General features: G+C 34.1%; 1 protein-coding gene across 1 annotated transcript in view; it reads left to right on the plus strand.

Moving 5' to 3' along the window:
- LOC132723294 (DNA repair-scaffolding protein-like) overlaps positions 1-14,063 on the plus strand; it is a 39,518-nt gene that overhangs the window by 1,914 nt on the left and 23,541 nt on the right. The window contains exons 2-3 of the mRNA XM_060707968.1: positions 5,010-5,207; positions 7,274-7,404. Of these exons, the coding sequence (XP_060563951.1) occupies positions 5,010-5,207; positions 7,274-7,404 (329 nt within the window). The remainder of the gene's footprint in view (positions 1-5,009; positions 5,208-7,273; positions 7,405-14,063) is intronic.

A 14,063-nucleotide genomic window follows, 5' to 3' on the forward strand; every position in this document is an offset into this window, starting at 1 on the left:
TATTGCCCTTTGTTAATTTTCATATTTAATTTTTGTTCGGGGCATTTCTCCTACTAAAGTATAAAAGCTAAGGACTTGAAACTTCATAGGATGATAGATCTCATTAAGAAGAAGCTAGTGCTCTGCACAAAAACTGATACTCTGTACTTCATGATTTTAGACTAATTGCCCTTTGTTAATTTTCTTACTTAGTAGACATGAGTGTTATAACAGGGTTGCAGTGTATCTTGATGTATACGGACGTATATGTCCCGGGCCATATTCTGATAACTGTGTGTCCAGAAACCTACAGATGTTAATACTTTAAACCTATGTCAAGTGATGCACAAATGTCACCCTCTTTGTCTAAAAGACTTTAAAAATGCGGAGAAATCATCTATTGTAAATTTTAATAAACAATCTGCAAGGAAGGGGTATTAAAGGACAAAGAAAAATGAAGCAAAAAAATTTCAAGATTGCTATTTCAGAACATGTCTATCATGAAGGTTTACTAAAGTGGGTAATCACCCCCAAACTTGGGAAAAAATTTTAATTTAAATATTGATTTCCCAACAGCTTAAATAGTTTGTTTTGCATCCACTATTTGTACGCAGACTGCATTAATTGGCTACTAACCCATTAGAAGTGCAGAAGTGTTTACAAATACAGTCAAACTTCGTTTGCTTGAACTCTGAGGGTCTGTGCAAATTTGTTCAAGAGATCAGTAGTTCGAGCCAACCGAGGTTGAACTATTATCACGTTGGGCATAGGCCTAAACGTTCTTCAGCTTACACCCGTCAAATGATAAATATGTCTGTATAATTGTTTGTTAGTACATCAGTTTGTCGAATACATCATTTCTTTTAAATATTAAGAATTTTAAAATGAGTATTAACGGTACATGTTTAAATCTATATTCATGCATATTATAAATGGTTGAGTCGATTGGGCAATCGTTTTCCAATCTTATTGAACAATATTCAAAATATATTTTTATGTGTATTATGGGATAAAATGAATTTTAAACGATGAATTAACTAATTATTTAAAAAACAACGACATTTAACAGCAGCATTTATTTGTAGTCATTTACTAAAATAAACACACATACAAGTATCATTCTATAGATATTCACGTTACATGCACCAAGGTTTTGATTAAAGCCGTCCGGGGTAAACGTCATCTATTTATTGACTTGCACATTTAACTTATTTCACGAGTTATTTTCCTTTTATCGTTACTGAAGAGGGCAAATAAACAATATTATCATAACAAACAATTCGGTTACAACACCTATAGTTTTGTATCAATTAACATTAATTGCCTTTATCACGATCACGAGGTGTTTAAAACGTGTCGCCGGCTGTCACTTATTTAGTACCTGTCGACCGCAACTTTTGTTGCCTTTTTTTGTTTGACCAAAATGGTGTGGTTGTAACTGTATTTCTGCCCAATGGACCAGAGATCAGGTTCAAAAGTTTGAGGGATCAGTGTTCGAGCGATCTGAGGTAGAACAATATATAACATATAGGATAGGAATTTTGCCGGAACTGGGCGATGAGTTCGAGCAAAGGGAGGTATTCAAGCGATCCAGAGTTCGAGCGAAGGAAGTTTAACTGTAATAGATAAACTTGTTGTTATTTATGAAGTTGAACTCTCAATCATTAAAAGTTTGGAATAAAGTGCACATGTGTAAACTGAATATAGGTGCCCCGCCTTATAATTAAGACAACTTGACATTGGTAGAATATTTTAAGTGAGAACAAAGTCAATTTTTTCTTTACTACCGTTTTTTATGGTCATTTTGTTTATAATGCCATGGAGAAAACATAGAAAAACACAAGCATTTTTAACATTTTGATCTAGCATGTATAAATCATAAATTGATGAGGATTTTCTTTTAAACATTTATCAGTTTATGCACACAGGCACATGAAGGGTAAAGTTTCACTCCTCTTTACATATTGTTTCAGTATATTTAACGTCATATGAAAGTGTCCTCAAACTCTCAGCAACAAAATTGCACATGGAAGGGCTAATGTTGATATCACAAAAATCATTCACATCCAATATTTTTCAGAAAATTGCAACATTTTAAGGGATACAGATATGAACACTGTGCACTCTGTAACCTGACTCACCTTTGTTATTTAAACATTAAATGACATAACTGATAAATGAAATATGCCCCCTAAACTCCACCCATCATACTTTCTATTGGCTGGAGGCATTCCAGCGGGGTCAAATGAGGCTAAACACTGAATAAGTTAGTTTTTATTAAGTAAACATTTTGACAATTAAGAAGCCATGGTCACTACCTTGGGTCACTTCCTTTGGGTTTCTTAATTGTTAAAATTTCACTGAATAAACTCTATATACTTTAGCTGTATGTAATGAAATATTTTTATGATACATATAAGTGGTAAAATTATGTTGTTTCCATAATCCTGGATTCCAGAATGTTATGGTTGATTCTAAACAGAGTTGCAAAATAGAATGTTTCTGTTATTATACCCCCAAAAACGAAGTTTGGGGGGGTATATAGGAGTCACCCGGTGGTCGGTCGGTCGGTTGGTCGGTCGGTCGGTCGGTCGGTCGGTCCAGACGTCCGTTGCATTTTCCTTGTCCGGAGCATAACTTGAAGACTAATGGTTGGAATTCAATATAACTACATACAATGGTCAAGCACATTGAGAGGAAGTGCAGTGCACAAGAACCATAACTCTATCTTGACTAATTACAGAGTTATTGCCCTTTGTTACTTTTCCTTGTCCGGGGCATAACTTGAAAACTACTGGTTGGAATTCAAAACAACTTCATACAATTGTCAAACACAATAAGGGGAAGTGCAGTGCACAAGAACCATAACTCTATCTAAAGTAATTACAGAGTTATTGCTCTTTGTTGCTTTTCCATTGCTTCTTTTTGTCCGGACCATAACTTGAAGACTAATAGTTTGAATTCAATATAACTACATACAATGGTCAAGCACATTGAGAGGAAGTGCAGTGCACAAGAACCATAACTCTATCTTGACTAATTACAGAGTTATTGCCCTTTGTAACTTTTCCTTGTCCGGGGCATAACTTGAAAACTACTGGTTGTAATTCAAAACAGCTTCATACAATTGTCAAACATAATAAGGGGAAGTGCAGTGCACAAGAACCATAACTCTATCTAAAGTAATTACAGAGTTATTGCCCTTTGTTGCTTTTCCATTGCTTCTTTTTGTCCCGACCATAACTTGAAGACTAATAGTTTGAATTCAATATATCTACATACAATGGTCAAGCACATTGAGAGGAAGTGCAGTGCTCAAGAACCATAACTCTATCTTGACTAATTACAGAGTTATTGCCCTTTGTTACTTTTCCTTGTCCGGGGCATAGCTTGAAAACTACTTGTTGGAATTCAAAACAACTTCATACAATTGTCAAACACAATAAGGGGAAGTGCAGTGCACAAGAACCATAACTCTATCTAAAGTAATTACAGAGTTATTGCCCTTTGTTGCTTTTCCATTGCTTTTTTTTGTCCGGACCATAACTTGAAGACTAATTGTTTGAATTCAATATAACTACATACAATGGTCAAGCACATTGAGAGGAAGTGCAGTGCACAAGAACCATAACTCTATCTTGACTAATTACAGAGTTATTGCCCTTTGTTACTTTTCCTTCTCAGGGGCATAACTTGAAAACAACTGGTTGGAATTCAAAACAACTTCATACAATTGTCAAACACAATAAGGGGAAGTGCAGTGCACAAGAACCATAACTCTATCTAAAGTAATTACAGAGTTATTGCCCTTTGTTGCTTTTCCATTGCATTTTTTTGTCCGGACCATAACTTGAAGACTAATAGTTTGAATTCAATATAACTACATACAATGGTCAAGCACATTGAAAGGAAGTGCAGTGCATAAAAACCATAACTCCATCTTGACTAATTACAGAATTATTGCCCTTTTATACTTTTCCTTGTCCATAGCATAACTTGAAAACTACTGTTTGGAATTCAATACAACTTCATACAGTTGTCAAGGACATTAAAAGGAAGTGCAGTGCACAAGAGCCATAACTCCATTTTGACAAAATACAGAGTTACTGCCCTTTGATACTTTTCCTTGTCAGGAGCATAACTTAACACGTACTGGTTGGAATTCAAAACAACTTCATACAATGGTCAAGCACAATAAGAGGAAGTGCAGTGCACAAGAACTATAACTCTAGTATTTATAGAGTTATTGCCCTTTATTCCTTTTCTTTGTCTTTCTGGACTTATTACAGAGTTATTCAATTAAACTTCATCAATGGCCAACCACATTGAAAGGAAATGCAACATACAAGAACCACAACTATCTTTAATTGCCCACAACCATAACTGTATATTTCAATTCTTTTACAAGGTATTCTGTTACTAGTAACATCCTCATTTCCTAAGCAGTCTTGTGGGGGTATTAATCACATTTAGTGATAGTTCTAGTTTAACATGTAAATATAGTACAGAAACTGAATAAAATGTTCTGGAACAAAATATTATGCTGCTGTCTTAAAAAGGGTTTTGACTGCTAAGCAAAGAGTTTGCTCATGCACCATCTGCTTTTATTGAGGAAAAAACACAAAACATATTTATTTCATACAGATATTTTTAAATTATTCTTTTTAAACAATATTTTGTAAACTATAGCTTTATGCCCTTAAAGCTTAAAATATAAAAAAACGTCAGACATTGTTCTCAGTTGTGAATTTTTCTTGAAGAATAGCCACATTTTTTCAATCTTAATTAATTTCAAGAATTAATTATCTCCCTTTATATTGCATTATTCCATGACATGAAAGGAGGAGATGAATTTTCAAATGAAAAAAGGTATTCAGTAATGCAAGAACATCCATTAATGAATGCTTGAATTTAACATTACAGGTTCATTCCATTTGTAATTCAGTTAAAAGGTTAATTCCAAAAGGTTGTTAATATCAAAATAGGATATACTAGAAATGCCTAGAGATTACTTTTATTTCTATTTTAAGGCCATGAAACTATGTCAGCATCTAAAAATAGATCACTGGACTGGTCCCGATGTGCGGAAGGGTTTGCAGATTTTAATATTGACAGTGGAAGTGCAACAAAAAAGAAAATAGAGCCAGGGAAAAGAAAATCTTCTGAATCTGTATTCAGTCATGGAAATATATTTGAAAAATTGGCATTTGGCTATGAGGAAGACAAAAGTAAGATATCTGTTGTTGGTATGATCATGGTCCTATTAATATAGTGTAAAATACTGAATGATTTTTATATACCTGTATATATATATATGTATATATAATTTATATTATATTTTTTATTAGGAACCCAATTCTATTTTTAGTCCCCTACCGGTTTAACCGGAGGGGACTTTAGGTTTACCCTCCGTCCGTCTGTCTGTCTGTCCGTCTGTCTGTCTGTCAGTCCGTCCGTCCACAAAACTGGATCCCGCGATAACGCAAAAAGTACTGAAAATATTTTTATGAAACTTAATATATGGATAGATGGCAGTATGGAGATTATGCACGTCTTTTTTTTTCTTCGTATGTTGAAAATTCTGGTTACTATGGCAACAAATAGTCTGAAAATATGGCAAATTTAACACATAAACTGGATCCAGTGATAATTCAAAAAGTACTGAAAATATTTTTATGAAACTTGAAATATGGGTAGATGGCAGTCTGGAGAATATGCACATCTTTTTCGTTTCTTCCTATGTTGAAAATTCTGGTTGCTATGGCAACAAATAGCCTGAATTTCAAGATTTCTCATTTAAATTTTTCAGCTTTTTCACTATAAGTTCTTTATTTCTTAAGGTGTTTACTTCAAACTTTAAATATATGTTTCTGATCATCAACCACATATGTGACAAGGTTAACAACTCTAGCACAACAATTATCAGTATTACCTCCCTTGAACTTAGAATTTTTATGAAAAAAAATGTTGTCTTTTTAGCTCGACTATTCGATAAGAATAAGTAGAGCTATTGTAGTCACCCGAGCGTCGGCGTCCGCGTCGGCGTCCGCGTAACCACTTATGTTAAAGTTTTTGTAATAGTTTCAATATTTTCAAAGTCCATTGACATATGGCTTTGAAACTTTGCACACTTGTTCACCATCATTACCCCAACCTGTAAACAGGAGGAGGTAACTGTATCAATCATTTTGACAGAATTATGCCCCTTTTTCGACTTAGAATTTACGTTAAAGTTTTTGTAATAGTTCAAATATTTTCAAAGTCCATTGACATATGGCTTTGAATCTTTGCACACTTGTTCACCATCATTACCCCAACCCGTAAACAGGAGGAGGTAACTGTATCAATCATTTTGACAGAATTATGCCCCTTTTTTCGACTTAGAATTTACGTTAAAGTTTTTGTAATACCTCAAATATTTTCAAAGTCCATTGACATATGGCTTTGAAACTTTGCACACTTGTTCACCATCATTACCCCAACCTGTAAACAGGAGGAGGTAACTGTATCAAGCATTTTGACAGAATTATGCCCCTTTTTCGACTTAGAATTTAAGTTAAAGTTTTTGTAATACCTCAAGTATTTTCAAAGTCCATTGACATATGGCTTTAAAACTTTGCACACTTGTTCACCATCATTACCCCAACCTGTAAACAGGAGGAGGTAACTGTATCAAGCATTTTTTTTTACAATCAAGCACTAAGAATAGTCGAGCATTGCTGTCCTACCGACAGCTCTTGTTTAAATAACTTCTTTATTTCCTAATGTATCTACTTCAAACTTCATATATATGTTTCTTATTATCACTCAACATTTTTGAGAAGGTTAAATACTCTAGCAAGACTATTTCCAGAATTATGTCCCCCTTGAACTTAGTTTTTTTTCAAGAAATTGGTATTATTCACTCCAACTTCTTCATTCCTTATAGGATTTACTTTAAAATCCCACATCGTAATAATATGACAAGGTTGTATTAACATAATTTTCTTACTAGGCAGGGAAACTTAACACATTACTGTGATATAGAAAAACTTAGAACTCAAAAGATTTAAGTTCATTCATGTCATTCATTCACTGGTAAAATTGACTGGCCAATGGCCCATCAGAGAGTTGCTGGGGTTCTAACCGGTAGGGGACTTATGGATTGCTTGCAATACTATGATAATTGCTTGTTTTATCTTATTAAGCAAATATATTCTTATACATTTATCTCTGTTTGTCAGTTATTGTTTTGAAACATGTATTTTATTATGCACAATGTTTAAGAAATGTGTGGTATTATATTTTAAAATAGGTCAAAGTATCACATGGAGTTCAAGTGAAGATGAGAAAGTGGAGAAAATTGTACCAGTTGTGAAGAAACCTAAACGTCAGAAGACACCAAAAACTAGTGCACCAGCAAGACGATCTACCAGAAGAAGCAATGTAAAAATAATTTAACTTAATGTTTATTAACCCATTCTATGCATTTTAATTTCAAATGAAAATTAAGCAGTTATTAAGTTGAGTCATACCAGCTAGGGAACACATGTGTACACGCTAGCCTTGTAATATACAAGCACTTGTGACATACATTATAAGTCATTAATACATGACATGAACATCTGTAACATTATTGGTTTAAATTAGGAAATGAGATGTGGGGTCTCTGAGGTGAATCAACATATTAAATGTTGTAGATTCAAATTCAACTAGAAATATAAGATATATTCATGTTGAGAATCTACTCATATTATTTGCTCCATGTTCCTGTTGAGAATCTACCCATATGCTGATTTTTTCCATGTTCAAGTTGAGAATCTACCCATATGCTTATTTGTACCATGTTCATGTTGAGTATCTACCCATATGCTTATTTGTTCCATGTTCATATTGAGTATCTACCCATATGCTTATTTTTTCCATGTTCATGTTGAGTTTCTACCCATATGCTTATTTTTTCCATGTTCATGTTGAGTTCTACCCATATGCTTATTTGTTCCTCAGACTAAAATGATAGACAAGGAGTCTTTTCTTGAAAGTCTTACTGAGTTTTACCATGGTTCTTTTTATTCTGTTATACCTATATGTTAGTGATTTGATTTTATCTTGACTTAAATATGAAAATGAGAATTTGTACAGCCTTTTCTCTGACTTTTCATATGTCATAAAGTAATAAATCAAATCAAATCAAATCAAAATTTATTTATTGTCGGTATACATATATAACATTTTACAAAACATAAGCTATGTATAGCTTTTGACCGACATACATGCATATAAACATAAAACTCATAAAAGAAGCACATTATGATAAACTTTGAAAGACAAATGGTACAAGACAAATTAAATTACTATAATGTGGGATGTAGACACTAAATGTTATAATTTAAAGTAAAATAATAATAATTAATAAATAGTAATGATATGTTAAGGATATGCTTAAAAGATCTATACTGTATCATAAGTGAATAAAATAATATATATCTAGATAAAAATGCGGAACATATTAGCACATACATGAAATAAGATTACATTAAAAGTGGGTGGATTCTGCTGATCTTGACCCTGGAGGCCTAGCCTGGACTGCTATAAAAGAAAGGAAATAAGATATTGAAAATGAAAAGGATCACAAAATGTGACCACTAATTAGGTTTTATAAATAAAAAATCCCCAATTCAAAATTTGCAAGAAGTGATCAGCAGCCTCCTCAATAAGCAAACTTTGCAATAAGCGAAATAGTAATCATTTACAAGTGTATGAAACAACAGTAACTGTTCAAACAGTTTAAACAGATGTACATGTAGCACTTATAGCAGTGTATCATAATACTTTATTTCCCACATTTAATATATTACTAACCAGTGAAAGTCCAGAAATTGTGGTCTTCCAATATAAATCATTACTGGATGCAACCATATCTATTTAGCATCATTTTCAGTTTCTGATTCCGGAAAAACATACACATATGTATATTGTATTACTATTGTACTCCATCTAGCCACATTTTCTCTTTCCCAGTCCAAATGAATCATATAGGATTGTACTTGAAGTAACAAAGTTCCATCAAAATGTAAACAAGAGGGCCATGATGGCCCTGAAGTCGCTCACCTGTATATAGGCCCCTGAAGCGGGGCCAGTTTAAACCCCAGGGCTTTTATTTGAACAAACTTGGTAGACACCCATTAGAAGATGTTTCATGCTAAACATCTAAGGTCTAGCTGGTCAAGTTATTTCTTTACACATTTAGTTAAAAACAGTGACACACCTGGGGCGGGGCCAATTTTGACCCCAGGGCGTTTATTTGAACTATCTTTGTAGACACTTACTAGAAAATGTTTCCTGCTTAATATCTAAACTCTAGCTATTCGAGTTTTTTCAAAGAATTTTTAAGTTTTTGCTATACACATATAAGGAAAATCAATTTACCCCGGGGCGGGCCCAATTTTGACCCCAGGGCTTTTATTTGAACAAACTTTGTAGACACTCACTAGAAGATGCTTCGTGCTTAATATCTAAACTCTAGCTATTTGAGTTTCTTCAAAGAAGATTTTTTAAGTTTTTGTTATACACAAATAAGGAAAATGAATGTCCCCCGGGGCGGGGCCAATTTTGACCCCAGGGCTTTTTTTTTTAACAAACTTGGTAGAGACTCACTAGAAGATGTTTCATGCTTAGTATCTAAACACTAGCTATTTGTTTTTTTTCAAAGAAGATTTTTTAAGTTTTTGCTAAACACATATAAGAGAAATAAATTGGCCCCTGGGCGGGGCCAATTTTGACCCCAGGGGCTTTAATTTGAACAAACTTGGTAGACACCCATCAGAAAATGTTTCATGCTAAATATCTAAACTCTAGCTCTATGGGTTCTTTAAAAGAAGATTTTATTAAGTTTTTACTATATGCATATAGGGAAAATCAATGACCCCCTGGGGCGGAGCCAATTTTGACCCCAGGGCTTTTATTTGAACAAACTTGATAGACACTTATTTGAAGATGTTTCATGCTAAATATCTTAGCTCTAGCTCTTTGGGTTCTTTAAAAGAAGATTTTATAAGTTTTTACTAATAATATGCATATAGGGAAAATCAATGACCCCCTGGGGCGGGGCCAATTTTGACCCTAGGGCTTTTATTTGAATAAACTTGGTAGACACCCATTAGAAGATGTTTCATGCTAAATATCTTAGCTCTAGCTCTTTGGGTTCTTTAAAAGAAGATTTTATAAGTTTTTACTATATGCATATAGAGTAAAATCAATGACCCCCTGGGGCGGGGCCAATTTTGACCCTAGGGCTTTTATTTGAACAAACTTGATAGACACTCACTAGAAGATGTTTCATGCCAAATATCTAAGCTCTACCTCTTTGGGTTTTTTAAAAGAAGATATTATAAGTTTTTTCATTACTGGATGCAACCATATCTATTTAGCATCATTTTCAGTTTCTGATTCCAAAAAAAACATATACATATGTATATTGTATTACTATTGTACTCCATCTAGCCACATTTTCTCTTTCCCAGTCCAAATGAATCATATAAGATTGTACTTGAAGTAACAAAGTTCCATCAAAATGTAAACAAGAGGGCCATGATGGCCCTGAAGTCGCTCACCTGTATATAGGCCCCTGAAGCGGGGCCAGTTTAAACCCCAGGGCTTTTATTTGAACAAACTTGGTAGACACCCATTAGAAGATGTTTCATGCTAAACATCTAAGGTCTAGCTGGTCAAGTTATTTCTTTACACATTTAGTTAAAAACAGTGACACACCTGGGGCGGGGCCAATTTTGACCCCAGGGCTTTTATTTAAACAATCTTTTTAGACACTTACTAGAAAATGTTTCCTGCTTAATATCTAAACTCTAGCTATTCGGGTTTTTTTTAAAGAATTTTTAAGTTTTTGCTATACACATATAAGGAAAATCAATTTACCCCGGGGCGGGCCCTAATTTTGACCCAGGGCTTTTATTTGAACAAACTTTGTAGACACTCACTAGAAGATGCTTCGTGCTTAATATCTAAACTCTAGCTATTTGAGTTTCTTCAAAGAAGATTTTTTAAGTTTTTGTTATACACAAATAAGGAAAATGAATGTCCCCCGGGGCGGAGCCAATTTTGACCCCAGGGCTTTTTTTTTAACAAACTTGGTAGAGACTCACTAGAAGATGTTTCATGCTTAGTATCTAAACTCTAGCTATTTGTTTTTTTTCAAAGAAGATTTTTTAAGTTTTTGCTAAACACATATAAGAGAAATAAATTGGCCCCGGGGCGGGGCCAATTTTGACCCCAGGGCTTTTATTTGAACAAACTTGGTAGACACCCATCAGAAAATGTTTCATGCTAAATATCTAAACTCTAGCTCTATGGGTTCTTTAAAAGAAGATTTTATTAAGTTTTTACTATATGCATATAGGGAAAATCAATGACCCCCTGGGGCGGAGCCAATTTTGACCCCAGGGCTTTTATTTGAACAAACTTGATAGACACTTATTTGAAGATGTTTCATGCTAAATATCTTAGCTCTAGCTCTTTGGGTTCTTTAAAAGAAGATTTTATAAGTTTTTACTTAATATGCATATAGGGAAAATCAATGACCCCCTGGGGCGGGGCCAATTTTGACCCTAGGGCTTTTATTTGAACAAACTTGATAGACACTCACTAGAAGATGTTTCATGCCAAATATCTAAGCTCTACCTCTTTGGGTTTTTTAAAAGAAGATATTTTAAGTTTTTTCTATCGGTTGCCATGGCAACCAGAGTTCTGCATGGAATTAAATTCTTTGAACAATTTTTAAAGGTGACCACCAAAGGAACATTCCTGTGAAGTTTGGATGAAATTGGCTCAGTGGTTTATGAGGAGATGTTATTTAAAGAAAAAGTTTACAGACGATGGACGGACGGACGACGGACGAAAAGAGATCACAAAAGATCACCCTGTCACTTTGTGACAGGTGAGCTAAAAATTGGAGGTGTGAAATACAATACTGATTCTATTGGACTTTTCACACAGGTGCAAAACCTATGTTGGACTTGGTCATTCAGTATGTGTTTAACAGCTGTGTACTCATCCAATAGAATTCAGTTTTGTAGTCAATCATGTATAATAACCTCATAATATCATCAGAGCAATAATCAGAATTCATTAACCCATTACTTCATGAGCATTTTGTGAAAAATGGCTGTTTTCATTGAAAAGTCTCCCGTTACAAGTTCAAATTGCTATAATACTATAAAAACTGCTTCAACACTAATCAAACTTGGCACAAATGTTGACTGGACCATTGCCCTTGCAACAACATGCTCAGGCTTAAATTTTCTGTTACCATGGCAACGAGGGGACATCTCAAAATTGCCAAAAATCACTATTTTGCGTTGATTTTTTCCATCATAATTGATTTCAAAGTGCTGCAACTTCTCAATGGATTGAGACAGAGTCAAATGCTTTTCAGCGTTGGTTACACATTACCTTATGATCAATCTGGGGTCATTTATAGCTTCTCACAAGTCCAAAATTTTCTTGGCGACTCCGCCCCCCTTCAAACCTCCCAAACAGAAGGGGGCACATCCCCCTTCTGGCAACCCCCTGATGTATCTTTTGGTTGGGGGGGCCGCGCCGAAAAAGTGGTCACTTTTTTTAACAACATTTCTCAAACAAGAACAAGTGTTAAGGGCCTAAATAATGCATTTTTTCAACATTTGAGACAACAAAAGGGGGGGGGATGAAAAAGGCGTTAAAAGGCGTTTATATGAAGTAATGGGTTAATAATATTGGACCATGTACTTTTACATTTTTTTTTTTTTAAATTTTTTTAATATACTGTACAGTATTGTGACCATTGGTGACCTCTTTAGACTTCCTTAAAAAAAAGCAACCTTAAAACACAGAGTTCAGCAGCAAGTAAGAAGGCTGTGTGATATTACTTTTCAAAGTGTTTTATGAAATAATACTTTACAAAAAGATAGTTCTTTACATTTTATTGGACTCCTTTGAGATCAAAAAGCCTGAAAGCATAAAATTTGACATACTTACACGGATCAACATAAACAGAAAAATATGCAAAAGATAAGAAAGAAATATACTTAAAACTAAATTGAAAATTGACTTGTTGTGCATCTTTAGCCCAATTTGAGTGAAACACTTCATTTATGGGTTCCTTTGTGTTTGCTTTTTCTGCTATATTTCAATGATTATTCTGGAAAAATTGAGTAAGCAAATTATCTGAAATTTTGCATACAAGTTTTTGTGGTCCAGACTTAAATCTAGTAGGATATAATTAAAATAAAATTATATGTTCATTCCTGTGATGTCATAATGAAATCATTGGTATACATTACAGCTAGTTTTTACATTTGAACAGACTGTTTCACTGTAACACAGATGTAACATATTCTCATCATTATACCACATCAATATATAAACTATATGAACCAAGTCAATATCTACATAACTGAATAAAATTGTTTGTGAAAATTTTATAACAAAGGGATAGGCTCACAGATAGCAGCATCTGCTCACTCTTTTTCTATTTAAAACAACATCTTGGATCGTGATTAAGATTTTTCCAGTGATATGTTCAGAAAAATATGAATTTTCGCATTGAGTGTTACAGAGTACATGTATTGCGAACTAATGGGCACATACCATGTTAATATTATACAAAATCATTTTGAACCTCGAAACTAGTCTGTTAGAAATGCATTCTTGTGATTGGTATTTATGACCTCAAAACGGGGAAGCATATAGTTTTTGTAGTGTCCATCTGTCTGTCAGCCCTGCTGTCCTTCTATCCAAGCTTTGTCCGATCCATAACTTATGGATGGATTTTAAATATTTGTGTTTGATCAGCAATTCTGTCAATTCTGGATAGATTTAAAAATTTACAAAGTGTTGTGAGCATGAATCAGGTCCCTACCTCTAAGGTCAAGGTCACACTTGTAAGTCTTGACATGAATTTTTTCATGTCAGTGCATTGCAGATGGTTGTATCTGGTCAGCAATGCTGCCATTCCGGATAGATTTTAAAATAATTTTGCAGAATTATGTATGACATGATGGATGATGTGTCACACATAGGGCTTAAATCCAGTTCAAAGGTCAAGGTCACAC

Source organism: Ruditapes philippinarum, unplaced genomic scaffold, assembly GCF_026571515.1.
Source record: "Ruditapes philippinarum isolate M1 unplaced genomic scaffold, ASM2657151v2 ctg2128_1_1_1_1, whole genome shotgun sequence".
In the NCBI taxonomy this organism is placed as follows: domain Eukaryota; kingdom Metazoa; phylum Mollusca; class Bivalvia; order Venerida; family Veneridae; genus Ruditapes; species Ruditapes philippinarum.